The sequence below is a fragment of the Hippichthys cyanospilos genome, chromosome 7, assembly GCF_059441005.1.
Source record: "Hippichthys cyanospilos isolate Australia breed blue-spotted pipefish chromosome 7, RoL_Hcya_1.0, whole genome shotgun sequence".
NCBI lineage: Eukaryota > Metazoa > Chordata > Actinopteri > Syngnathiformes > Syngnathidae > Hippichthys > Hippichthys cyanospilos.
The window spans coordinates 3369152-3395135 of NC_142375.1; the positions used below are offsets into that span (position 1 = coordinate 3369152).

General features: G+C 48.0%; 2 protein-coding genes across 6 annotated transcripts; one reads left to right on the forward strand and one right to left on the reverse strand.

Annotated features, from left to right (window-relative positions):
- The first annotated feature begins 4 nt into the window (after positions 1-4).
- Positions 5-7015, forward strand: LOC148420684 (dynein regulatory complex subunit 4-like). 2 transcript variants are annotated; one of them, XM_088420329.1, is made up of 13 exons: positions 11-179; positions 263-367; positions 1636-1833; positions 2177-2383; positions 3921-3975; positions 4101-4306; positions 4939-5106; positions 5172-5258; positions 5324-5497; positions 5564-5629; positions 5930-6438; positions 6516-6660; positions 6754-7015. In XM_088420329.1, exons 1-11 carry the CDS (start codon positions 177-179, stop codon positions 6032-6034), a joined length of 1374 nt encoding a protein of 457 aa, XP_088276455.1. In that variant the 5' UTR covers positions 11-176; the 3' UTR covers positions 6035-6438; positions 6516-6660; positions 6754-7015. The 2 variants fall into 2 exon arrangements, with proteins under 2 accessions (XP_088276454.1, XP_088276455.1); XM_088420328.1 differs by having other exon boundaries at positions 5-179; positions 5324-5629.
- kif16ba (kinesin family member 16Ba) lies at positions 6118-25651 on the reverse strand. Of its 4 annotated transcripts, XM_088420319.1 has the most exons (27): positions 25390-25651; positions 21818-21887; positions 21641-21754; positions 21439-21555; positions 19879-19976; positions 19703-19812; positions 15264-15406; positions 13955-14123; positions 13767-13889; positions 13520-13695; positions 13413-13460; positions 12935-12994; positions 12745-12864; positions 12638-12689; positions 12407-12544; positions 12255-12337; positions 12104-12177; positions 11568-11621; positions 11247-11497; positions 10336-10669; positions 10105-10206; positions 9934-10039; positions 9563-9610; positions 6805-6891; positions 6655-6744; positions 6510-6593; positions 6118-6444 (listed from the first exon to the last, which is right to left on the reverse strand). In XM_088420319.1, the coding sequence occupies exons 1-27, from the start codon at positions 25434-25436 to the stop codon at positions 6283-6285; spliced, it is 3060 nt and encodes a 1019-aa protein (XP_088276445.1). In that variant the 5' UTR covers positions 25437-25651; the 3' UTR covers positions 6118-6282. The 4 variants fall into 4 exon arrangements, 3 of the variants coding, with proteins under 3 accessions (XP_088276445.1, XP_088276444.1, XP_088276446.1); XM_088420318.1 differs by having other exon boundaries at positions 6510-6744; XR_015866235.1 differs by lacking the exons at positions 6118-6444; positions 6510-6593 and having other exon boundaries at positions 6674-6744; positions 6805-8986.
- Positions 25652-25984: the final 333 nt, after the last annotated feature.

A 25984-nucleotide genomic window follows, 5' to 3' on the forward strand; every position in this document is an offset into this window, starting at 1 on the left:
TGTGTCACGTGGCTCGTTGCCATGACAGCCGTCGGCTGTTGACGCGCGTGCGGCGAAAAGTTGAATTGATACGAGAGTCGGCCTCGTTTGGCGGTGGCCAAACACAGAGAGTGTTTGGACAAGTCTTGTTTGAAAAATGAAACTTTGACTCGAAACGTCTTGTTGGACATTCCGCCATGGTGAGACCGAAGCAAGCCGCTCAACTAGCTTAGCTAACCAGCTAGCTTTGGTTTTGTTCACATGTTTGTTTGTGTTCCTCCAGCCGCCCAAAAGTCAAAACGGATCGAAGAAGAAAAAGGCCAACAAGGGCAAAGCGTCCGGGGGACTGGCGGACGTTCTTTCCACGGAGGACATGTCCAAAGAGCAGGTATCGTGCCCGCTAGCCGTGGCTAGCCTCCGCACGGAGGGCGCCGACCTTAAATATATTGAAGTAACCTGTCGCAACCAATGATCACGCCTCGATCTATTTACACATAGGAGGATGAATATGTGGTTTTATGTTTGCGACTTGGAAGCAAGTACTGTACTTTTATTTTGATGGATAAGAGTGGAGCTAGGGGGGCGCTGCTGACCTCAACTCTGGGCGTTGTGAACCGGTGAGCGGAATACAGTGAACCCGCGCTACTTCCCGCCTCACCTATCGCGCCCTCAGTGCATCGCGGATTTTTTTTGGGGGGGAAAAACAAAACAAAACAAATGTATACAGTATTGTGAATGTTTCCTGCATACCAGATAGGCCCCTTATCTATAAATGCACTTTTCACCTGTACCCCTTGGAAGTGGAACTACTACTGCAGTACACATATTTGTTGACGTCTTGAATTATTAAACCTTATTCAGTAAATGTACTGTATGCTTTCTCTTTCCGCGTTTTGGGTGTACATAGTCGAGATCAAAGATGTCCAGACAAGAGCAAGTAACAAGGAGCTTACCAAATATGATTTAAAAGACAAAAGCAGAATTTACACTTTCAATTCCAATTTATTACAAAAGGCAAGATGTTTCCAAAGCTTTAGTTCACGGTCTTTCACGATCTCTCAGCCACCTGTGTGCTCAAAGCACGTCCCAGCTGTAGGGTGTGACAGAAAGAACAAAAGGCTGAAATGAGTTTCCTCCGCAAGGTTTCCGGGCTCTCCCTTAGAGATAGGGTGCGAAGCTCGGTCATCCGGGAGGGGCTCAGCGTCGAGCCGCTGCTCCTCCGTGTTGAGAGGAGGCAGTTAAGGTGGTTGGGGTATCTGGTTAGGATGTTCCCTGGTGAGGTGTTTGGGGCATGTCCCACAGGGAGGAGATCCTGGGAACCACCCAGGAACCACTGTATGTCTCTCGGTTGGCCCGGGATCCTCCTGGAGGAGCTGGACATAGTGGCCAGGGAAAGGATGGGCCGGCGGGTGCAACTAATTTCATCCTATTTCCATTTCTAAGTTAAGCTTGTGTATTCTTTTCTTTTTTTCAGTGTAGCACTTCCGGTAACAGCGCTGAGAACATGAACAAATAAAGCGCTAATATTATTCACGGTGTGCGAGCCCGAGTGCCTTTTGCTGGACAAAAGAAAGAAAAAGAAAGAAAGAAAGAAAGAAAGGTTGAATAAACCAAGGTTAAGGGTTACGTGATGAGTACGTGTGTTGGTTGGTGCAGCTGGAGGAACACGTGATCCGGCTGCGAGAGGAGCTGGAGCGCGAGCGGGAGGAGAAGAGTTTCTTCCAGCTGGAGCGGGACAAGATCCGAAGCTTGTGGGAGGTGAGCAAGCGCCACCTAGAGGAGACGCAGGCGCAACTCGCCAACCGGAACCGCGAGAAAGACGACGCCGAGAGGCGCCACAGCGTTGAGATCAACGTGAGCCGCCGCCTCTTTTTTTTTTTTCTTCTTTCTTTTTCCCTCTGCCTCTGCTTCCTGCACTTGAACCTCCGCCATCCCTTTTGATTCGTTTGTTTCCCTCTCTGAACCCTTTCCTTTCCTTCTTCAGTCGGTTCTACAGTGGCCGACGCGCTGCAACCAGTGCCGGTTCTATGCAGGCATATATGAGGGGGCAGTCAGAAATGTGAAGGGGGCGTCATGTGTCATAACAGTACTATATTGTATATACTGTATGTTATACTGTTAATATTGGCATTTGCAGTGGACGGCATTTATCTCGCATATTTATTTGACACCTTTGACTTTGTGCCACGCCCGGCAGGTGTACAAAAAGAAGCTGAAGCACGTGCTGACGGAGCAGGCGGCGGCGACGGCCGACAAGAAGGCGGAGAACGGCGAGGCGGCCCGGCTGGCCTGCGAACGACACACCGAAAACGAGCTGCGTCTGCGTGGCCACGGCCGAGAAGCACAGGCCGACGCTCGGTGCCGCCGGATCGCCGGGCGCCAGTGCGTCCAGGAGCTGGAGCTGGTATGTGCCTTCCGCGGGTATGGGAGGGGCTTTTGAGCCTTCTGAAATGTAAGTGGAGGGTATGTCCAAATTCATGTTTTCATTGTTATTTGCACGCGTCATATTTAACCCCTGGGTGTCCCAGGCTTTTTCTCTAACCTGACCTTATTATCAACCGGCTTGGGCTGATTTTGAAAGGCTCATAACATCGTCAAATACTTTATAGCAGTGCTTCTTAACCTTGTTGGAGGCACTGAAGCCCACCACTTTTATATGCTCATTCACCGAACCCTTCATTAGAAAAAAATAAAATATGATTTTTTTTTTTTTTTTTTACTGGTGCATGAAATAAATTGTGCATTAATATCACCTTGTTCAAATAACAAAACCAACACAGTGCATGGTAGGAAATCTCAGAGCAGGACACCTCGAAATGTACAGCGGCATAAGCCCTATCCATGCATATGCATATTTACATATATAACAAGGCTGTTTGGTTTCAAGTTTTCATTTTGTGGGGGGAGAAAAAAAATTAACATCTGTTCACTGCAAACAGATATCGCAGACAAAAATATGCAGATATGTTATGCGTTGCATGAATAAAAATGCTTCCCTGCAGCAAAATAAAAGCTTTCTTGCATCATTTAGTTTTTGGATCAAATCCTTTTGTCAACCACAAGTCCCACAATGTATAGCAAGAACTTTGCATTGTGGAAGTCCAGGCTAAGCCACTCAACAAAGTCATTGAAAGGCTCCCAAATATCATAAGTTGGCCGGTAGTGCAATAGAAAAATTTCTATTGCGCCTCATTTACGAGTTGTCGTTGAAAGGATTCATGCAAAAATCGTGGGAAATAGATAATAAAACATTGGGTTTTCAATATGTGCAAAATGGACAATATTTCCAACTGTGAATGGCAGTAAATGAGCTCAACATGGGCTAAATTTGACACCTATAGGGTGTAACACTCCACCTCCCGTTTGCAAGCATTTAGAAAGGACGGCAGCGTGGCATATCGAAAGATGCCATGTTTTAACAATCTTTGCAATATTTTAGCCTCCAAGAGTTTTTAGGCGGAGTGGAATCCAAAATTCCCCCAGGGGTCGATAATGCATTTGGAAGGAAGCGGGAGGCATGGCTGCTCTCGTTTCTCTATCCAGCACTTGGGCTACCGGAAGCATCCAAAGCAGGCTACGCCTATTTGACACCACTGCGTCGGAAATATCAAAATGTCAATTTTCATCATGGGGTTCTTCGTGTTTGAGTGTGGGCAATATTGCTTGTGAGTAGACTCGCTGTTTGCGGATTTTCTGTAATTCCCAATGGCCTGATGTGTGATCTGTTATTTCCAATCCACAATGTATCTACCAATCTACAAATTCCAAATTAAACCTCCTGTCCCGCTGCAATGTGATTGGCTGAGACGCTGGGCGGCGCCACCGTTTGCCAATCGTACGGCCTCGTGGTTTCAGGACCAAGGGCTTAAAGACGCTAGTGGCGTGAAGTGCAATTTAGGCGCTGAAGTAACGTTTGCCCACCGACGTTCCTCTGCGCGCAGAAGCATCAGGTGGAGCTGATGGAGCTGGGCAACAAGTACGACAAGAGGCTGGCAGGTCAGTGTCCCAAACCCACAAAGCTCCTGACGTCGTGCACCACAATCTTGTTGCCACCACCCCAAAAAAAACACGTACCTCCCGATGTACTGTGTACGTATCCGTATGGGTGTGCGTGTGCGCAGAGGTGGAGGCCAAGTATGCCAAGAAGATGGAGCGGACGTGGCAGGCGGAGAGCCAGAAGACGTGGGCGGCCATCTTGGCCTTGGAGGAGAAGATGAGCGGACGGCTCGACTCGCTGACCGACGAGTGGCAGCAAAAGTTTGCAGGGGCCCAGGAATTCTTCGGCACCGCCCAAAGCAAACTGGCGCGTGATGGCAAAACGCTCAAGGTCAGTGGACCGCCGCCTTAACTCGGTGCTCCCCGCTTGTGCGCTCCTCAAGCGTTTTGCAATCCGACAAATCCAAACCATGTTTGAATGGAAAAAAATTGGCATCACCCACAGCAATTCAAAACACTTGAAAAAACTAAGAATTGAGCTAGAAGTTGCTTCATGTTCCAATCAATTTGCTCTTCTTTGGTAAAGATGATCAACTGCTGCAACCGCCATCCCACCTCAACTAGATCTGTGCTTCTCAACTCATTTTTGCAAAGCCGTCTCCCAGGAAAGGGCAAACCCCCCTTGCTGTGACTACATTTAGAAAAAAACTAAAGGTTTTTATTGATAAAACTTTTTAAAGGGTTTACAAAACAAAAGAAATATAGTACTATCAAGAAATGTTTTTACAGGGCTTATACAGATTACAGGTTATTCTGAAACTGAAAAAAACTTGAAGAGCATCAAAGTTGCTGAAATGAAAAATATATCAATTCTCGTTTTAATTCAGGTCATTTATGACCAACTGAAGCATTTAATGCTGAAAAATAAATCATCAATGTAAATTGATCTGGAAAATGAACACAGGAGCGCCAGTATTGTCAACTTTTTAACCTGATGTCAAGATTTCCCGCTGTTGTGTGCAGGAGGAGGCGTCGGCGGCGAGGACGCAGCACGCCCGTGTGGACCTGCGCCTTGAGGAAGCCGAGCGGCGGCAGGCGGGCCTAAGCCACAGCCTGCGGGAGGCCCGGCGGAGCCTTCCGGACCTCGACCGGCAGCTGGAGGGCCACGGGCGCGCACGCTCCCAGCAGGCGGTATGGGCGTTGCCAGGGAAGCGCAGTGTCTTTTCCCACTCTTAACGAGGCTCTCGGTCCTCCAGGCCAGCGCCGCCCGCATCAAGCGGCTGGAGGAGCAGCTGGAGGACGCGGCCCTGGATCGGGACCTGCTGCTCGCCGCCTTTGCGCAGGTGAGACGGCGCCGGAGATGCTCCTCGGCCGGAGCACTGAGATTGTGGGGCCGGGGCGGCCGCAGGTGGAGAAGGAGCGCGACGAGCTGCTGCGGAAGCAGACGGAGCTGCTGCTGGAGGTCCAGCAGAGGAGTGGACTGAAAGAAGCGCTCCTGGAGCGCAAGATGGCGCTGCTGAGCGACTCGGTGGACAGGACCGAGGCAGCGCTCCTGGCTGCGCAGGACGCCCACGCGCTGCGGGTACGCCCCCGGCTTGAGCGGCGCCGTCACATCACGCTCATACGGACTTTTCCTTCTCGTCGGCAGGAAGGCTTACAGTCCAAGAGAGACACGGTCAAGACACTGGAGGAAGACCTGGACCGGGAGTGGCAGGTCGGCACCCCTCCCGCCTTTTGGCCAAGCTCCGGGCTTACGTATGCATTTCAGCGCAGAAGAAAGGCCTTCAAACTAGCAATTAGAGTTTGGGTTCATAGGTGAAGGGGGTTCCAAAGCAGGGTTTCAAACGAGGGATTTATGAAATTAGGGTTAGTATTTGACAGTAGGCTTGGGTGCAGCAGCAGTTACGAAGATGTTGCCTGCAAAGCATGACGAGTAATGCAAAGATGCCAAGCGGCTACTTAGCGCATTTGAGTTGACGCATGCTCCTGTCTTGTGTGTGCACGCTTCCTTCAGGAGTACGCGGCTCTGGCGGGCACGTGTCGCCAGCGTCTGGACGAGCTTGGCGTCCCATCCTACGAATTCCCGTTGGCGGACCCGGAGCTGCTCCTTGGTCGCTAATTAGCGCCAATCATGCTTGCTCTTCCACCTCCTTGTTCCTTTAGTTGCTGAAGGCGTGTTTCATTTGAAAAGTTTTGGTCACGTATCTTGGAGAACTTTATTTTTCAAAAACACTTGTCAAGTTTTTCCACCTTGCTTTAACAAAAAAATAAATAAATAAAAGTGAAAAGAGGGCAAAGAGTTCTTGCGCATGAGCACGCAACATCAAAAGATGCTAACCAACAGGCGCATGCGCTTTCCCGAGGCAGTCAGCCGGTTCCGTGGCGCCCGCTCTCAAAGACGCCTTTCTTGAAGAATGGAGACAACTCGCACACGGAGCGTTTGGATGTGGGATACGCGCACTCCCCGGAGGCTTCCAGCGGCGAGCCTGCCGACGTGGACATCAGCGCAAACACGCCCCTCAGGTATTGCTGCAACACACGCACCTGTCAGCGCGCGGGCGCAACAGTCAGTCTTCAAAGCGGGATGCACGCACCTCCAGCTGATTCCTGCGTTCGGCGACCACTCTTTCGTCTTTGTTGCCAAATATCTTCTTGGGAGGGAACTCCAGAGCAGCCAGCTGCAACGGCACGCATATCTTGACGACGTGTTCGTTGCGGGAGTAGACGGCGGCCAGTCACCTGCGGGTACTTGGATTTGAGACTTTTGTGCATCTCTCGAAAGCGGCTGTAGCGGCGGAACACCGTCCATGTCTCGTCCTTCACGCTCATCTGTCGCAGGCGCACAAGTTCAACTTTCTCCACTGACTGGCGCAGCCGCCGACGACTCACCTTGACCTCGAACTCAAAGTGCTCGTCCTTGCCCTGACCTCTGAGAACGTAGCGAGGGATGTTGACGCGGATCCTCTCCTGGGGCTCCTGCCATGGACCACACACAGGAAAAGGAAGGGACTGCGGATGCCAACGGCTGGAGTAACCGCTCCAAAAATCAAAAGACCAAATACCATACGATACCAAAAATAAATAAATAATTAAAAAGTGATCGTGATCGACTTGTTCTTTTCCCTTTTTATTCATAACTACGTAATCATGCACGCAGTTGGCCAACTAAGGCGACGGCCTCCAACACGCAGCCCGAACGCAGCTTCCAGGTGCGTTGATGATGAGTGGAGCCCTCCTGTCCCCCGAGGTCTTGCGCCTTCCGACCGCACCTGAAGACCACGAGGACCAGCGCACCGGCACCGCTTCGTCTCAGCAGCACGCAACCGACGTCTCGACGCCGCCGCGGCTCCACCACGCGGAGCTCCGGCTGCAGGGACCCGGGCAGCGGTTCCTCGCGGAGGAGAACCACGTGGCTGTCCGTGAGAAGGAGCCGCAGGATGGCGCCGGAGCGGGAGACACTGGTGTACAGCAGAGGCTGGACGGCGCCAAGGAACGGCATGTTCCGAGTGGACATGTTGCCGTGGACCAGATAGAGGAGGTTCGCCAGAGCCCGCTTGAAGGAGGACGTTAGGGTCAGGTTGTCCAAAAGGACATCAGGGACTTTAGCGCTCCAGTCTAGTGACAAAAGCATCAGGTCGCCGTGAAGCAGAGGCTGATCTCCGAGGCGCTCCAAAGACTGCGGCGAGATGGCTTTGACGAGACTCCTGCACAAATCTTGACTCAGATCTTTGCTGAGTGTGAAGACTGCCAGGAGGGCTCCTTGGGTCCCATCCTGCAGGCGGATGTGTTGGCCCGCCAGGCCCACTTGCACCTTGGTGATGCGCTGCAGGTCCAGACTCTGGGACACCACTAAAGTGTCTGCGGAAGCTAGTGAGGATTCGGCGGAGGCGAGACCCACTTCGGACACCGGCTCCTCTTCAGAAACATGCTCCTCCACGAAAGCGGGGTCCTCGCGACGGGCAGGAGCGCCCGCGACGATCACGGTCAGTCGCTTCGCTGACAGCAGCAGGCAGGCCGCGTGCGGGCGCGGATCATCTGGCGTGGCCACCTGCAGCCAGAAGGCAGCCAACGGAGAGCCGGCCACCGAGGGTGGCGCCGCAGACTCAAAGGTCTCCAGCATTCGGCGCCGGGTTACAGAGTGGAGGTGCTCCAAGGCCGGTGGCATGGGGACCAGACGCTGCCGGAAGACGTGAGGGTGCGGGTTCGTCGAGGCAGTTGCAGAAGCGTCCGACGGGCAGCGCCTCACAGGAGACGGAAGCCCGTCGTCGCCGTCTGTCCCTTTCCACAAGATCACCTTAGCGTGGGACGGCACGTCGTCTTGGAAGTCTGCCCCTTTGGATGCCGGTTTTAGCGCTTTCCGCCACGTTTCTAATGAGCGTTTTTTCATTGATTCTTCTCGTGGTACTTTGGATGTGGATAGTGGTTTTTGTGGTTCTGTTGACTGTTCTTTGGACAGCTGTCGTAGCTGCTCTTTTCCTGCCGGTTCTACACACCTTTGTTCCTTCACTGATTCGAGCGCTTCTTTCGTTCCATCCTTTGGTTCCGTTGTTTGTGGGGATACTTCGTCTTGTTGCTCCTCGGACGTTTCATCGAATCCTTGCCGTCGCGCTTCTTCTGCCGGTCCCGTCACTGATTGTATGGGTCCTTTTTGTGATGGCGCTCTTTTTGCCGCTTGCATGGAAGATCGATCCAACGGTTCCTCCTGCTGTGTTTGTTTGGCGGCTAGCGAGAGTGGGGCCAAAAGTTCTTCGGGCGTTCGACCAAGGTAGCGCACCATCAAGTCTTTGATGTCAGGCACGCTCCGGTAGGCCGCCGACAAGGTTCCCGCCAGGAGGCCCGAGCCGCCGGCGGCTGCGGGCTGCTCTTTCCGCCCGGGAGAAGACGTTGCGCTTCTTTGGCTCGGCGGCACGTCCCAAGACGGCGACGTGTCATCTGCGGTTTGGTTTTCAACCGAGTCGGCTCCGGCGGCGGTCGCGCACGCCGTGCCGGGTCTCGGCGCTCTCACCCACCATTGCGTTGATTTATTGAGCCACGAATGGAAAGCGGATGGCGCCGGGCCTTCGGTAGACTTCTGCGTGCAAAGAGGACGGATGATGTCACCCTTTGATCATTCGATATTTCGGAGCAACGGGGACACCTTGGCGGGGATTTGGCGAGCAGAGGGTTCATGCGTGTGATTCAAAAAGACAGCCATCCATTTTTGATTATAAGCAAGCGGCACCAGAAGGAAGGATCGATCGCTCGATTGACTGACCGGACAAGTGCCGGAATGATGATTTTGAGGCGCTTCTGGATTTCCTGTTGGTCGCATTCCTTCATCACGTGATTTGAGCAATTAAAAATTACTACGGAAGACTGGACTCCTTTGGATGAATGGATTGATTGATTGGTGGAAAAACGTGTTAGGACTTCCTGTTTTGTACTGACAGGAAAATGAAGCCATCATGCATTTATGAGCTAAATGGCGCTCTTAGCTTCAGGGTGAGACCTAATGCATCAGCATTTTTAACTCAAGAGCGCCATTTGGAGCAATATGGAAAAATATAAAGTACTTCATGAAGCTTCATTTTTCCGTCACCACTTTTTCAGGTACTGTGCATGCAAAAGCGGCAACTCCTTGGAGCTTTTCAATGGATTAATTACTCACCAGCTGTTTGGACTTTTCAGGCTCCTTTTGATTTGGCGGCTGCTGCTCCTGGGAGCCAAAGAAAAAAAAAGAAGAGAGAAACAAACTGCTTATTTGCACTCAAAGATCCAAGAAATGCTAAGATGAATGGGCCAAGCCCCTCAAGCACATACGCAGCTGCCTGCAGCTGTCCGATTGGACGCTTTCGGCGCCGTTATGACATTAGCGATTTAAAAGCCTTAAAAAGGCCACACTTTTTATTCCTGCCCATTGCTCATATGGCAAAAGCCAGAAACGGCGCATGACCTTCACCTCCTCTGTTGACCTTCTCCGGTCGGGGTTCTCCTCCTGTGGGGAGACAGGAGCGCATGGGAAAAGACTCTATGGCCCACCTGTGGCTGCTGGCAAGACAGCGACAGGTCCGTCCCGCTTCCGGCCCCGTCTAGGTTTATCCGACGTAGCCTACGCTGAACCTCCTCCTCGATGTACGTGTTGATGCTGTTTAGGGGAGGGCGTGAGGGGCAGAGTCAGGTCCGCTGGGCCCGTCTTGTCAAAAATGCTACCTGCTGTCCGAGAGGGGGACCGGCGGGTCCAGATTCTGACGCTTGTCCTCTGAGTCGCTCTCCGTGTTCTCCTCCCCCGGCTTGCGCATCTCTGGCGGCACACTGCCGAAAGCCAAGAGGAATTACAAGCATGTAGGGCGACGGGTGGGTGGCGCCCGGCAGCCCGGTAGATTTCTGACGCGTGTGGACAGGACCGGAGCGGGGGCTTTCTGGGGAAAAACATGCAGGCACCTGGATTGCGTCTCGGTGCATTCCCATGCCAGCGGCTCCCATTCTACACTCGTCCTCGGGCACTGCCCGGGCCAGTCGGGTCGGAAGGTGTCGCGGCATCTTGGGTCCGGCGCCCGCTCAGAGGCCTCCCCCGGCCACTTCTCAGATCGGGCTTCCCGTATCTCCTCCTGCAGGACGGTTCGGATCTCTCGGCCGGCCCCGCGTTCCTTCAGCTTCTCCTCCTCGTCCTCCGGCTCACCAAGGGGATTTGCGTGGTCTTGCGCGAGCCCTTTTTCGTTTGTGGGCGTGGTTTCCGGACCACACCTCTCTGCCTCCAGCTCTGCCAACTCTGGATCTGTGGTGGGCAATTTGCTTCTTGTACAATGTGCTTGTACTTATACAATGGTCATATATCTAAAATGCGCAGCCCAAAAAGATATACTTTAATAGAAAACGTTGGATCTGTACCTGTAGTCATTTGTACCTGTAAAATGATGACGTTGTTGTTGCAGACAAAAACTAAAGCGGTATACTTCAGACAGGGCTCACATGGTCTAAATCAGAGGTAACCAAAGGCAGTGCTCGGGGGCCACTGTCCTGCATGTCTTTGGTGCTTCCATCCTTCAACACACACCTGATTTAGCTTTCATTTGAATCAGGAGGACGGAAATATCAAACGCATGCAGGATAGCCCACCTTCGAGCACCGACTTTAGACATCACTGCTTTGATTGGGCAAAATGACCCCACATGGCAACCTAGCGGCATCTCGCGATTACATATAAAAGGTATGTTTTCCGAAAGGGCCAGGCTCAGTTTGTGTTGCCATTTCCTGATGCGCTCACTGACACCCCAGGGCCCTCCCCCACACACAAAACATAGCGCAAAATGACGAGGGAACACCGTATAACGCTACACGGGATGCAAAGGTACCTCCACAAGTCTCCATGGGCTCATCCGGCCCGTCACCGTCGTCCCGGCCCCGGATTCGGAGGTAGGATCGGGCTTCCTCTCGGAAGCGTCGCTTCTCGTCCAGGAAGTCCCGATGGCGGCGGCGCAGGCTTTCCTCCTGCTGCAGGATCCTGCGGCACGCCTCCTCCGACTCCTTGCGCCGGCTCTCCACCTCCTGGCGGAGGCGCTGCAGCTCGGCCGCCTGGCTCTGCCGCGAGGCTTCCATCTCCTCCCTGCCCTCGCACACGCCAGGCCGTGTTGCTGCCAGCCGCTGCCTCCCTTCCCTCCTTCTGCCTGGCTTACCTGGCCAGCGCCAACTTGTCGAGTTCCTCGCGCTGCTGCCGCTCCAGCTCCATCCTGATGACATCAACAAGAGCAAACGTAAGGTAGCAGTCGCACATGCGCGTCAGGCTTTGCTCAATGTCGCCATGCACAGTTGGGGACCTTGAAGGGATTCTGACAGAGCAAAAGAGGCGCTAGCCTGGGTCACGTTCACATTGTCGGCCCCTCGCATGTGGCAGTCACGCGTGCAGGCCCCGAAAGACACATGCTAACACAGGGGTGCCCAAGTCCGCTCCTCGAGAGCTTCTATCCAGCCTGTCTTCCATGTACTGGAACCCACATCCGGTACAACTCATTCAAGTTACCATGGTTGTTATCAGACTTTGGCAAAGCTTGCTTATTAGCTGAACATTTGAATCTGGTGTGTTTGAGGAAACTGATGTGCGTTACACGGAAAACAGGCTGGAAAAGGGGTTATCGAGGGCCGCGCTCGGGCACCCCTGCGCTAACATGTAAGCGTGAACGTCGGGGCGCATTTATCAGTGGGCAAGACTCACCCCGGGTTGCAAAGCATGGCGGCGGAGAGGTTGTCGCAAGACTTGGACAGGCTGAAGGTTGACAAGAGGCCGCTCTGCCGGAGAGGTCAATTGGTGCCTTCATTGTGGGTGGTGGGTTGTGCTTTTTTTGGGAGGGGGGGCGGGTGCTTACCTTGCGCTTCTCACGTAGCTTGGCCGCCTCTTTGGGGTGGTTGAAACGGAACATGTTGGTCCGGCCCAGCAGGATGACGGCGCCTGCGGCGGCACCACAACACAGCGCCTCAAGCGTTCATGGCGGTTCGGATGGCAGCGGCGCTCGCTTACCTTGATTGAGCTGCGTGGGCTGGGCCACGCGGGTCCCGTTGACGGAGCATAGCGCGGCGCCCAGCGGCGCCAGCGTGACCGTGCCGCTGCGGTTCTCAAACACGCAGTGCTCGCTCTCCACTTCGGCGCCATGAACCACTGAGGCGTTTAGCAACATAAACAGATGAAAACTAAAGAATCTTGCAGAGGACGCAAACCATATAAAGATGACTAGCGTAAAGCGTCACTGACCAATGTCCTGCTGGGCGGGGGCGTCCTCCCGGCCCACGTGCGTCGCACCCTCCTGACGATAAACGGCGTTAGAGGGGTTGCCAGGATCGGCATCGACGGCGCCAGACCTTGAGGTGGTAGAGGATGATGCCGGTGCTGAGGAGGTCATCGTCAATGCCGATGAGGTGCGGCAGCTCCGAGTCTAGAACCACGCCGATGCCCTCCTTGCGCAGCGCCAGGGTCTCCTCCTGAGCAGAGGCCGCACCCACCCGTCACACCCGGCGCCGTACACGCCCCCGCGTGCGGCAGGAGTGTTACCTTGAGGATGCTCTGCGTCTCATTCCACTTGTTGGTCCACTCTTTGGTCAGCTCCAGCACCTGGCCGCGCGCCAGAAGAGTTTGCTTTAGACTTTTTTCTTTTTTTTTTTTTTTTCTAAACCGACTAACTTTTTGTTGGGTTCCTGTGCACGTTTTCTGTACTTTTCAATTTTTGAAAAACATTTGAAGTTCAGTTTTATTTTTCTGTAACTCATTCAATGCCAGGGATGGATTTTCACTTTTTGGACATTCAATCAGATACTTAAGTATTGATTTAATACTTACGGATCTGGGATTGAATGTTCGGACTCCCCTAACCCTAAAAAAAAAAACGTGAAAATACGTCCCTGGCAATGAATGAGTGAACATACAGAGTGCATGTTGAGTGCAAGATTTATTTTAAAAAATGAAGGGCACCAAATACTGTGTAATAAAGTACAATAAACTTGTCCAATGACTCTTCTTTTTGTGTACTGACCCTGGCTTCGTTCCAGTGCAGCTTCTCTTCCATGCTGAGCGTGGTGGCCTGAAAGAAAAGTGCGTGAGACGCGCGCAGGCGCGGCCGGCGCAGGCCGGCAGGCTCACCAGGTCACCCTGAAGCAGCAGAGCTTTGAGGTGTGCGATCTTGGCCCGCAGCTCTCGGATGAGCCTGACGTTGGAGTCCTCATTGACCGTGGGCCGGTTGACGATGTTCTTGGCTCTGTTAGCGTAGCGCAGCGTGCTGAGCGTCTCGCCGTAGTTGACGTCGGCGGGGGACACGGCTGAGGGTAGACAAAGGGCGGAGTGAGCGGCCCCGCCTCAGCAACTCGGGGCTGGCAAAGAGCAAACGGACTTGCGATCATGATGGTCTTGGAGTTGCCGCCCAGACTGTCCTTCAGAAGCCACGTCAACATCGAGTCCCGGTAGGGCACGAAGACAGACTTCTTCTTGGCGCCGACGTCCCCGCACAGGTCAGCTGCGGGCCCAAACAAAGTTGAGCCGGCGGATTGGTGGCGCGGCTCGTCGGCGCCGCCTTCTGACCCAGGGCAGAGATGACGTTGCCTAGCGTGACCAGCGACTTGTTGATGTTGGCGCCTTCCCTGAGGCGCACGCCGGTGGCGCCGGTGGCGTGGGCGCGCTCGCTGCCGGCCAGATCCACCAGGTGGATCTTGCTCAGCGTCTCGCTGGGCATCTCCGCGTCAAACTTGGCCTGCATGCAAACAAAGCAACAAGACAGTGCTTGTCATTGTCGCTGTTTTACTGTTGTTGTTTTTTAGGTCAGTGATTTTGTTTGTTTCAAATTGGGAATGGGGGGGCTGGGCCAGTCCTGCCAGCAAGTAAGGGAACGGGGCCGATATCTGACTGGCCTCATTTCAAAGGAGCAGTTCTGGCCATGGCAGCACACACAAGCTAGCATTTTATGACCAATTTTGCTCAAAACATTTCTATTTCTTTTAACTTATTTTTCTTTTAGCTTGTTATGTAAATGGACTTACACATAAGCATTTCCAGCAAGACACCGATGTTTTCCTACGCGAAGTTAAATGTCGTATTAGAATAAATCTTTACTTAAATATTATTTTTGTATTGTATTATACTGTAGGCATTGTTTTCGTGAATAAAGTCATGAGACGAATTTTAGGGGTGGTCTTGTTGATTACAGCTTTGCAGGTGTATCATTTCAAGAAAGGTTTTCAAACTTATGACTCATTCAAAAAAATTAAAATGGAAATCTTGAATTTAGCAAAAACTGGCCTGAATTTATATACTAATGAAAACATTTTGATTATATTTGACAGTATGTGAGCACTATTGGCTTCAATCGGGGTTAAAATGCTACATTTTGAAAAATATATTGAGATGATTTTTACTGGCTGCAGTTTTCCTAAATTGGACTTTTATTTGTATAAGTTTAACGATTGTATTTTTACTGAGAACTATTCGCTTGAATTTGATTTGCAAATCGCTTGAATGAAGACTTTCTGGCTTGTTTTTGCACTTTCTGTTTTTAAAAAACAAAAGTCTGAAAACTTTTTGTTTTTTAGGCAAGAAAATAATTCTTATCCCATTGACAAACAAGCAAATTCGATAAATCTTTCGGTTTTTTTTTTCTTGTTTTTTGGTTCAGCCCTTTTTGCAGTGTAGTACTACATATGAGATAAATGGAAAAATTGCCATTAGGGTCATCAGGGCAAGCAGTAGGGCTGCGGTGAGACGATTGGCTCATCTGTAAATGTCCCAGTAGGCTTCCCACGACTGGCTTGACACAAAATATTTTCCGTCGACTCGCCGGAGGGAGTTTGGCACGAGCCAGGAACGCGGCATGGAGACGACGCCATTCGGGCTGTACCTGTGTGAAGTTGATTGTGAAGATGGCGTGCGAGCGGCTGCTGACATCGTTCATGTCGGTGCTGGCAGTGGTGCGGTTGATGTTTCCCGCCTCCATCAGCTCCTCCACCTCGATGTAGTTCTGCACCAGGTGCTTGGACAGATCTGGAGGCACGCAGAGGAAACGTAAAAACGCCTAATTTCCTCGACACGCCGCTGAAAGGAGTCCTTCTCCGCAATAGAGGATTAGTGAAATGAAAAGTCAGACGTGTTTCCGTTTTGATGCTGCGCCCTTTGTTTTCAATTCATTGCATAACGGCTGAAAGAGGCCGCAACATGAAAAGTCAACTTTTTGGAGCTTTTAAGCATGTTGATTTCTCACCCAAAACACTCCCGACATTCATTTCCTTCATCTATGCATTTCTAAGCATTCTTTGCTTATTCTGCGCCCTCACGCCGGCCCCGCCTGTGCAAATAAAAAAGGCTTTAAGTCAGGGGTGTCCAAAGTCGGTCCTCGAGGGCCGCTGTCCTGCATGTTTTCCAGGTTTCTTTTCTTGCTGATGAGCTGATCATTTGAATCAGGTGTGTCAGGAAAAGAAACCTGGAAAACATGTAGGACAGCGGCCCTCGAGGACCGACTTTGGACACCCCTGGTTTAAGTTCTCTTAAGACGACAGGAGCAATTGGCAAGTCCTCGCCTCCACCGCCGGTACAAAAGTAAATACACCCCCAACCTTTTCCGAGGAGACGTTCAGGTGTTTTACTTTGGGTTTCATTCTGGGGTTGGGGAAGAGAGATTTTTCTGCCAAGTAAACAGCAAGGTTTCATTTGTTAGCTGCAACATTTTTCTGTACAGGGAGTGCAGAAATTATGAGGCAAGTTGTATTTTTGAGGATTTATTTTGTTATATAAGTGCAATGTTATTAATGAACCCATTGATATCAAAGCTAAATATATTTGGAAGTTTGAGTGAGGCTTTTTTGGTTTTAGCTATTTGAGAAGGATATCTGAGTGTGCAGGTGACAATCAGTGAGCGTAATTATTAGGCAACTTAACAAAAAACAAATACAGTACATACCCATCTCAATGATTTATTTTCACCAGAGAAACAAATATAAAAGCTCAATATTCACAAATATACATTTCTGACATTCAAAAACAAAACAAAAAAGATCAGTGACTAATATAGCAACCTTTCGTTGCAAGGACACTCAAAAGCCTATCATCCACGGATTCTGTCAGTGTTTTGATCTGTTCACGGTCAACATTGTATGCAGCAGCAACCACAGCCTCCCAGACACTGTTCAGAGAGGCGTACTGTTTTCCCTGCTTGTAAATCTGATTTTGATGAGGGACCACAGGTTGTCTATGGGGTTCAGATCAGGTGAACAAGGACGCCGAGTCATTAGTTTGTCTGATTTTAGACCCTATCTGGCTGTGGAGTACTTGGATGCGTGTGAAGGAGCATTGTCCTGCATGAAAAGGGTGTTTTTCTTGAAGGATGCAGACTTCTTCCTGAACCACTGCTTGAAGAAAGAGTCCTCCAGAAACTGGCAGTAGGACTGGGAGTTGAGCTTGACTCCGTCCTCAAGCCGAAAAGGCCCCACAAGCACGTTTGATGATACCATTCTATACCAGTACCCCACCTCCACCTTGCGGGCGTCAGAGTCGAACTGGAGCTCTCTGCCCTTTACTGATCCAGCCGTGGGCCTATCCGTCTGGCCCATAAAGACCCACTCTCATTTTATCAGTCCATAAAACCTTAAAAAAAATCATTCCTGGCCCAGTCTTGACATTTCAGCTTGTGTGTCTTGTTCAGTGGTGGTGGTTTTTCAGCCTTTCTTACCTTGGCCATGTCTCTGAGTATCGCACACCTTGTGCTTTTGGGTACTCCAGGGATGTTGCAGCTCTGAAACATGGCAAAACTGGTGGCAAGTGGCATCTTGGCAGCTGGACGCTTACCTTTTCTTAGTTCATGGGCAGTTATTTTGTGCCTTGCTTTTTCCACATGCCACTTGCGACCCTGTTGACTATTTTGAATGAAACGCTTGATTGTTGGATGATCACACTTCAAAAGTTTGGCAATTTTTAAAGAGTGCTGCATCCCTCTGCAAGATATCTCCCTATTTTAGACTTTTCGGAGCCTGTCAAGTCCCTCTTCTGACCCATTTTGCCAAGAGAAAGGAAGTTGCCTCATCATTGTGCACATCTGACATTGGATGTTTATGTCATTAGACCACACCCCTTCTCATTACAGAGATGCACATCACCTGATAGGCTTAATTGGTAGTGGGCTTTCCAGCCTCGTCGACAGCTTGGAGTAAGACAACATGCATAAAGAGGATGATGTGGTCAAAATACTCATTTGCCTAATAATTCTGCACTCCCTGTAGAAATGCTGAAGTGGCCAAAATGTGTGTTTTGGGAGGACACCGCCAGACATTGGCGTCAGTTGTAAATAAGTCATCCGCCGGCAGAACTATTCTTATGAACACTGCGTTTCCACGGGACTGATCGGATAGAAGGAAGGTATGTATATTGGGATACAGCAAAGACGTATTGCGATATGTTGGGCAATGCATGTAAAAAAAAAAAAAAATAACAATAATAATTACGTATCTGGCATATATATTAATGACTGAAAATAACAGAAGGAAATTATTTGAAAAGACAAATTCTACTTATTCCTTTTCAGACGCACATATCATTGACATCTATGATCACATTTTAAGCATTATTTTTTTTATTTTATTTTTTTTAAAGCATGCTCTTGACTGTGTTTATATGTCCCCGGCGGTTGAGTATACTCTTCAAGATGGCTCTGATGTGGCACAAATTCTACACGTGCCAGCATAGGATACTAATGACAGTGGTCTTCAACCTTAAATGAAACAGATCTGTGACGTCACTTGCATTAGTGGAAAAAAATATGACCAAGGATAAATCTACTGTTATTTATCAAATAGTGAAACCTCGAGATACGGTCACTTTTTTCTTCATATTACAAAAATTACTCAGCAAATAAAAGAAACAAAATGAAACAAAACCGAAATTAAAATCCAAAATTCCTATTTGAATTACACGCAACATGAGATTCTACTGCTCGTTAAAATGGCGTTGGATATTATTGCGCTTCTCAGGAACAGACATCCTGAACAGGAGAAGGAAGCCTGAGATAGGACTACAAATGTTATCTTCCTATCATAATGTTTTCTTTTTCTGCTGTTTGCCCTACTCCTCTGCCGCCACCTTTGAGTTGGAATATGGCGTCACACCAAAGGTTATATATTGTAACATTTAATCAAAGGTGGGCACTTTGTCAACACTGACTGACGCCTTTTTTGCCCTGCCGACGGACTGACAGAGGACTAATTGAAAATTAAATATTTCAAAGGTGCAGTTTCCTTACGGCTGTTAGTCCGCCACGCCCCTTTTTGCTTACTTAATTATAATTCAATTGACTTGCATGATTATCCACTAAGTTGCTGCATCTTTATAGTACAAAGCGCAATCAGCCTACAGTCAATGTGACAATATTCACTTCACAGCAGCACCAAGCAACGGAGAAACATGTTCAGTTGAGTGAATAAATGGGGTTGGTTCAATTCACTACTTATCATACACAGCTGACTTGACCAAAAATGTATTTCTAGTTGCTCCCTTTTTTAGTCCTGGTTTCAAAACCAAAACTCTTACTGTACAAGAGAACAAAGAACAAAAGTTAAAACTACCGGTAATATGTAGATTTAAGTGTTGAGAGATTTTTTTGGTGCTATTTTGCTTTTTAATTATAAACAGACAAAGATGAGGGATAATAAACATGGCTTTGTTTTCATGTTACACTTAAGATTACTGTGTTGTGTTTCAATTGTAGTGTAACTGAAGAATCACAGACATGGTGTTAATTGTAAGTACATGTACAAAAACAGTTATTGTTTGATTTATTGATGTACCTATATTGCAAAAAAAAAAAAAAGTGACGCACTGAGGGAGAGAGGGCGAGATATCACTGTATACATATACTATCGCCCAACCCTTGAAGGAACATGTGTTAGTGAGAGCACTTTGCATTTTAATGTCAGTAAAATGCCTGTTTTTGGCGCCATTTTGTTGATGATGTTGGAGTAGTCTTAATCGGCTGCGAGCCTAGTGACGATAGATGGATGCATGTTGTGTGGTTTGAGCTGCAACATGGTGCGGCAGCTACACGGTAGGAGGAAATGAGTCGTTTTACTTCCCGGTTAGAAAGATCGGTCCATAAAACATATATTTAATCAGAAATTAAACCGCCAATGTGCCAAATACATAAGATATACAAACATATTACACATAAATATCATGTTACGTCCCCAGTCGTGGTTCGCAACACCAATGCTACATTGGAAGCTAGGTAACAACAAAAATCTGTATATTTCTGCCGGGAAAAGTGCTTGTGTGTGTAGCAGGCCAAGCAAGTCTGACCTTCCACGTAGGGTCCGTCCTTGGGGTGCTCCCTCACTTTCAGGTTGTACGTCTGAGAGAGCTTCCTCCTCAGGAGGTCCCTCACACTCTCGTTGTAGATCTCCAGGTAGCTAGCGGGAACGCGGAGTCGGATAAGTGAACGAGTGGAGCGCTCCGGAGGTCGGGCCGAGGGTCACCTGACTTCCGTGCGGAAAGAAGCTTCGTCTTGACGGGCAGCGTCTGCGATGCGGCTGAACAAGCCCTCGCAGATCCGCGGGATCAAACCCACGTCGCCCTGCCGCACATCACAAAACGAACTTTTCGGTAGGAGCGCTGGCCACTCGATCCATCCAGCAGATATTGATTACCCGGGCACTAACTATTTTATTCATTTATTAACTACTCATGATCTTTTTGTTTTGCTTTTCCCCCAAAGCATTGGATTTAGCGAAACAAATGGTAAAGTCTAGAACTGTAACAATTCATCTATCAATTCACCAATAATCTTGAATGAATCAATAATCTTTTGGATAATATTCATCGCTGAATTTTAAACTTCGGGGTTCGGGTTTTTCATTATTGATCACTAAATCAGTTATCAACCGAAATCTATTTTTCTAATAAATGTTAGTGGCCGCCCTAGCAAAGTCTGGTAAATGTTCAAACACAGATGTCAAACTCAAAGCCCAGGGGCCAGATAGGGCCCGCCACATACTTTTATGTGGCCCATCAAATGCTAATCATGACTTCAATTTTCTGGCTAAAATAAGAAATGTTCAAGTTGTCTTCAACATTTTTTTGTTATCAAATCCCCTATCGAACAGTTTTTAGCAGCCTCTGATTTCCAAATGTGTAAATAAGTCAATATAGCATGTGCGGGGATGAACATTGGGCCAGTTGTACAGGGTGCAAAAACATACGAGCTAAGACATGCCCCTAAACCACAGGTGTCAAACTCGAGGCCTGGGGGCCAAATCATTTTATGTGGCCCGCAAATATGACTTCAAGGTTGGGGCGGCTCGTGGCGCAGTGAATAGCATGTTGGCCTCACAGTTCAAAGGTCCCGGTTCAATTCTACCTGGCTCCGGCCTTCCTGTGTGGAGTTTAAATGTTCTTCCTGAGCCCGCGTGGGTTCTCTCCGGCCACTCCGGCTTCCTCCCACTCTCCAAAAACATGCTTGGCAGGTGAATTGGACACACTAAATTGTCCTTAGGTGTGATTGGGTGCATGAATGGTCGTTTGTCTCTGTGTGCCCTGTGATTGACTGGCAACCAGTTCAGGGTGTCTCCCGGCTACTGCCCGAAGCCAGTTGAGATAGGCGGCAGCAAGCCTGCGACCCCTGTGGGGATAAGCGGCTCTGGAAAATGGATGGATGGATGGACTTCAAGGTTGTGGATAAAATATCAAATTTGCAAGTTGTCTTCAACTTTAAATAGTTTTTGGGGAAACTTTGTTTTTGTTACCAATCCCTCTTTTTACGGGCCTCCGATCTCAAGGCTAGGTAAATGTGTGACGATCATACAAACTACACTGTAGCCCATGAGAAAAATGAGTTTGACTACCCTGCTTTAGTAAGCATGAAGGGACCAAATATAGTTTTAGTTTTTCCATTCATGACTTTTTTTGGTTCAAATTAATCGTCAGTAAATCAGCTATGATATATATTTTTCCACTTTCCCCAACAAAATGGTGAAAGCTCCGTGGGGGCCCGGGCCTCAGGTAGGCCATAATAGCAGTGACAAGAAGCGCAACCTTACCGGATTCCCCATCATGGTGTAGGACTTGCCGGATCCCGTCTGACCGTAGGCGAAGATGCAGGCGTTGTAGCCCTCAAAGGCCGCCTTGAGAACGTCGCAGCCCAAGTCTCTGAAGACCTGGCCACACAGCCACAATGGGGGTCAGGCACGAGCGGAAACGTAGCAGTCGCAGCACAAAGACAAGGACGCCGGCTGAGCCAACCTTCTCCTGAGTGACGAAGCTGGAGCTCTCTGAGTCGGCGGAATCGTAGGAGAAGTCATACGTGAAGGTCTTGGCAGGTTCCCTGGCGGGGTCCCCTGCAGTGCCTTCCGCCAGCTTGGAGAAAAAAATAATCAGATGAGCTTTGCAGGCTCCCACACGTGATGAGAGAAAGCGCACCTTGGGTTTGGAGATGGAGGTTTTAGCGCCATCCATCTTGATGATGCACTTGGCCGACATGTCCTTCTCCCTAGAAGAGCAACAAATCATAAACTCAGTGGAACACGGATAGTGCCCAACTTTGGCCATTAATGGCGAAAAGGGGATAAACAATATCAAATCCCCTATCGAACAGCAGCCTCTGATTTCCAAATGTGTAAATAAGTCAATATAGCACGTGCGGGGATGAATATTGGGCCAGTTGTAAAGGGTACAAAAACATACGAGCAAAGACAAGCCTCTAAACCACAGGTGTCAAACTCAAGGCCTGGGGGCCAAATCATTTCAGGTGGCCCGCAAATAGCTAATTATGACTTCAAGGTTGTGGATAAAATACTACATTTGCAAGTTGTCTTCAACTTAAATAGTTTTTGGGGAAACAACATTGTTTTTGTTAGCAATCCCGCATTTGAAACATTTTTAAGGGCCTCCGATCTCAAAAGTAGGTAAATATGTGACGATCATACTTCAAATTTATACAATTCCAACCAGGTCGCGAGGAAAAGGAAAAACTGCTTCCCGCGCATTTAACGTTACACTGGCGAGGCGTTCACTTGACCGCTCATTAAGTGGGAAAGTCTGAAACATGCTTAATGCGTAACAAATTATATACAGTGACTTCTAGATATGAACACGAGAAAATATATAGAATTTACAAAGATGAGACTCATTCTGTTGTGGTATAGTTTTGACAATGACGCCAAACTCGTAGTGCGTCCTATACACTGTAACAGAAAATACCAGAAATTGCCCCTAAAATGAGGAATCAAGTAATTAACGAATTAAGGAATTTGGATACTAAAAGTGCTAAAAAAACACACACAAAAAAAAAACAATTACGTTCGGTATTAAAGCGCTACTGTACTCAATTAAACAAGGTAATTAAATACAACAGTAATTGACTAGATTGATTTTTTGAAGTTGATTGAGCGTTTCCGAAAGCGGCGCATCGACTCAGCGCAGATTGGTTTCAAATGCTTCAAAACACCGACCCATTGCAACACAAAGCTTTGCTTTCTTCATCACTACGTATTATCATTATGATTGGAAAGAAGGTTTGCAGCTATATAACAATTGAAAGCTGCGAACCTTTTCCAGATGTGGCAAACCAACGGAAAACATTATTTGTAACTTTATTAGTCCACTCAACTTTATTAGTCGCTAGTTCGGCCCGCTTGGGGAGCAAATTGGAAATGAATTGAAAAGAACTGGCAAGCCTGGCTTGGGGCCAAAGTGCCAAAGTTCAGGCCATTTCTCTAACCAGTCTTGATGCTGTTAAATATTCACTTCTGAGAAGAGAGGACAAATAAGCACAACTCGTATTATTGATAACTACATATCTGGGCCACATCATATTAAAGATTTGGCACGACAGCGCCAGAAAATATATTCCCAAGCTAATTTGTTGATTAGGAACTTTTCTTTGTGCTCTGATTCTGCTAAACGCTCGCTGTTCAGAACTTACATCACACAGGCGTACTGCACACGTATGGAAATGGAGTAAGATGGCTGTCACAAAGACGTATGCGTGTTTCACAATGAGCATGTGTCCAACTCTAAATTGTGTTAACTTTGAATATTTTTCTTGTGAGTACAACTCAAAATTGTCTTGAGTTTACCAATTTAAAACTTGCGAGTGCAATGATTTTCAATACGATTCTCCTTTGCTCAACTATGACCACGTCAGACACCGCTTTGCATCTTCGCATCAATCTCTCCTCCTCTGATCCTGAGCATTCATGGCTCTGGATATGCAAATGAATATGACATCACTGAAAGCGACCAGGCAAAGTAAATCAATCTGCGAGTCATCCGCGCCACCGTTAGTCACCGTTAGTATGTCATTACGCCACACATCACTAGCTGAGCCTTAGCAATGTAAAAGGCCAATTTATTCGAAAATGATTTGATGCAATTGGACCGACGGCTTATGACTGTAGCTTGCAAGCTGTGATCCAAATCCATATAGTGTTTGAAAAACATTCATATCAGTTACTGTATAAATTGGCTCGTCGCAATGTTTTTAAGCGATTAACTGCCACATAACTACACCAATAAATAATATAAAAATCTCAATTTGTAGTTCATCTTTATTCCATAATAGAACTCAATTTGCCCGGTAGCTTGGCTTGACGTCATCTCAATTTGCATATTTAATTCAAATCTATGCAAAGTGGTGCAAACGAGAGTTGTTCGAGTGGTACTCACAAGAATTCAACTCAAACTCGAAACAATTTAAAGCCACACTTATTCAATTTGCCGTACTCACTGCATACTCAAGTGCGGAGCAACTATGACAAGTCCAGAGTTTAGGAAGGCTTAAGGTTGCCTACAATGATACAGTCAGGCTCCTTTGACGAGCCGTCCAGAGTTTCGGAAGGCTTAAGTTTGCCTACAATGATGCACTCAGGCTCCTTTGACGAGCCGTCCAGAGTTCAGGAAGGCCTACGGTCACCTATTATGATGCACTCAGGCTCCTTCTACGAGTTCCACATGGCACGGTACCCTTCAGTTGTTTGTGTCCAAAAGAGTGCCAGCATTTGATGCGCTATGACAGCTCATTTTTTAGCTCTGTTAAATCGACTAAACAAAACAAACGATCACATGATAAAAGCCTTGTCAGCCTAATGAAAAGCTCTTACAGATTGACCTCTAAGATTAGATCGCATTTCTGCAATAATTTGTATAAATTTGACATATTCTCTTCTGTACAGCTTAGTATCTTCTATCGACTGTAGTATCTTATGTTTCCTTTTATGATTGTGATGTGTTTATTTTGCTTGTATGGGCCTGTGTCTGGAATAAAGATTTGAATTGAACTGAAAATAACAAATACATATTTTTACATAACAATCCTGACATTCAATCGCGTTTGCTTTCAATTGTTTTTTTAAAGACGTTCTTAAAATGGCTGGGACGAAAATGTTGCTAGTTTAAAATAAGGATGGCCTTCTGATTTTATTTAGGCAAGTTATTTCAGAGTAACCTTTGATTTACAGTATTTTACTTATTTCTTTCTTCAATGTTAAAATTGCTGCAATTTCAGGTGTAATAATACAATTTTATTAGATTTTATTTGTAGTCATTGCGGCAAGGTGGGAACATGAAATGTTTTCTCTGTCCTGGGGGGGCTTTGCAAAATAAAATTGAGAAGCACTGCTTTATGTACAAACGCATAAATTATTTTTTTTAATATTTTAGTGAATACTTTAGCTACTAGAGCGCTGAAGTAAATCAATTATTTTACTTTCCTAATAACTTAAAGGACGAAAATTACTGATTACTTTAGTACCTCATTCATTGAGTTAGTACTAACCATTTTTGGAATTTGTAACCAAACACTTAAAAACATAGGACAAATTCTAAACACACATGTAAATACTGTATGGTATGTGTCACTAGGATCGAATGAGTAAATTGCCCATACGTTGAGGTTTTTGAGCAAAGTGTCAAATCACTGTTTATAAACTGCAGTCGGTCACTGATGCTGCCGCAGTCACAAAAGTTTTGGGTAGTTGTTGGATCAAACTCACCGTCTGTTCATGGGTCGGACTCGGACAGCCACCCGAACCGACGCCATGGCTCATGCCGCCCTTGTCCGCTCCGCTTGGCACCTTGACGACAAACTAGCAAAGCAAAGCGCGGGGGGAGCTAACTAGCCGCTAGCGGAAGGAGTACCGGGTATCAAATGCAGCAAATTTGAGTGACGGGAGGGGGTTATTGTCGTGACGCGGGTTACAGCAGTTCCCCAAATAAATTAGCTAGTTGCGTGTGATTGGCTAACAGGCTCGAAGCCCGTGTGACATAAACAGGAAAAAGTTGCTCTTCCTCGCATCCGCCGTTTGAGAATAATGCACCACAGGAAGCCTCGTGGCGCTCTTGCTCCTCGTGAGGCGATGTAAGGGGCTGCAAGCACGTCGTTTATACGTAATGAACGGTTTGGTGGTGATGTAGCCACCATCTAAATAACCAATAATTTACCTTCTAATGAAAAAATTGCTGTGTGCCATTCATCAAACCATTAATAGTCTGTTGTCTTATAGTCCGAATGCTGATACAACAGTATTACTTGACAGATTGTTTGCGTGACGTGATCGATGAAGTATCAGACGAGAACTGTGATATATA

Coding starts and splice junctions, on each gene's coding strand:
- LOC148420684 (XM_088420328.1), top strand. Junction 1,834..2,176: donor GCCACAGCGTTGAGATCAAC/GTGAGCCGCCGC, acceptor CACGCCCGGCAG/GTGTACAAAAAGAAGCTGAA. Junction 3,976..4,100: donor GTACGACAAGAGGCTGGCAG/GTCAGTGTCCCA, acceptor GCGTGTGCGCAG/AGGTGGAGGCCAAGTATGCC.
- kif16ba (XM_088420318.1), bottom strand. CDS start 25,436: ATGGCGTCGGTTCGGGTGGCTGTCCGAGTCCGACCCATGAACAGACG. Junction 21,556..21,640: donor GCTTCGTCACTCAGGAGAAG/GTTGGCTCAGCC, acceptor CTGTGTGGCCAG/GTCTTCAGAGACTTGGGCTG. Junction 6,745..6,804: donor ACTTTGAGTTCGAGGTCAAG/GTGAGTCGTCGG, acceptor CGCCTGCGACAG/ATGAGCGTGAAGGACGAGAC.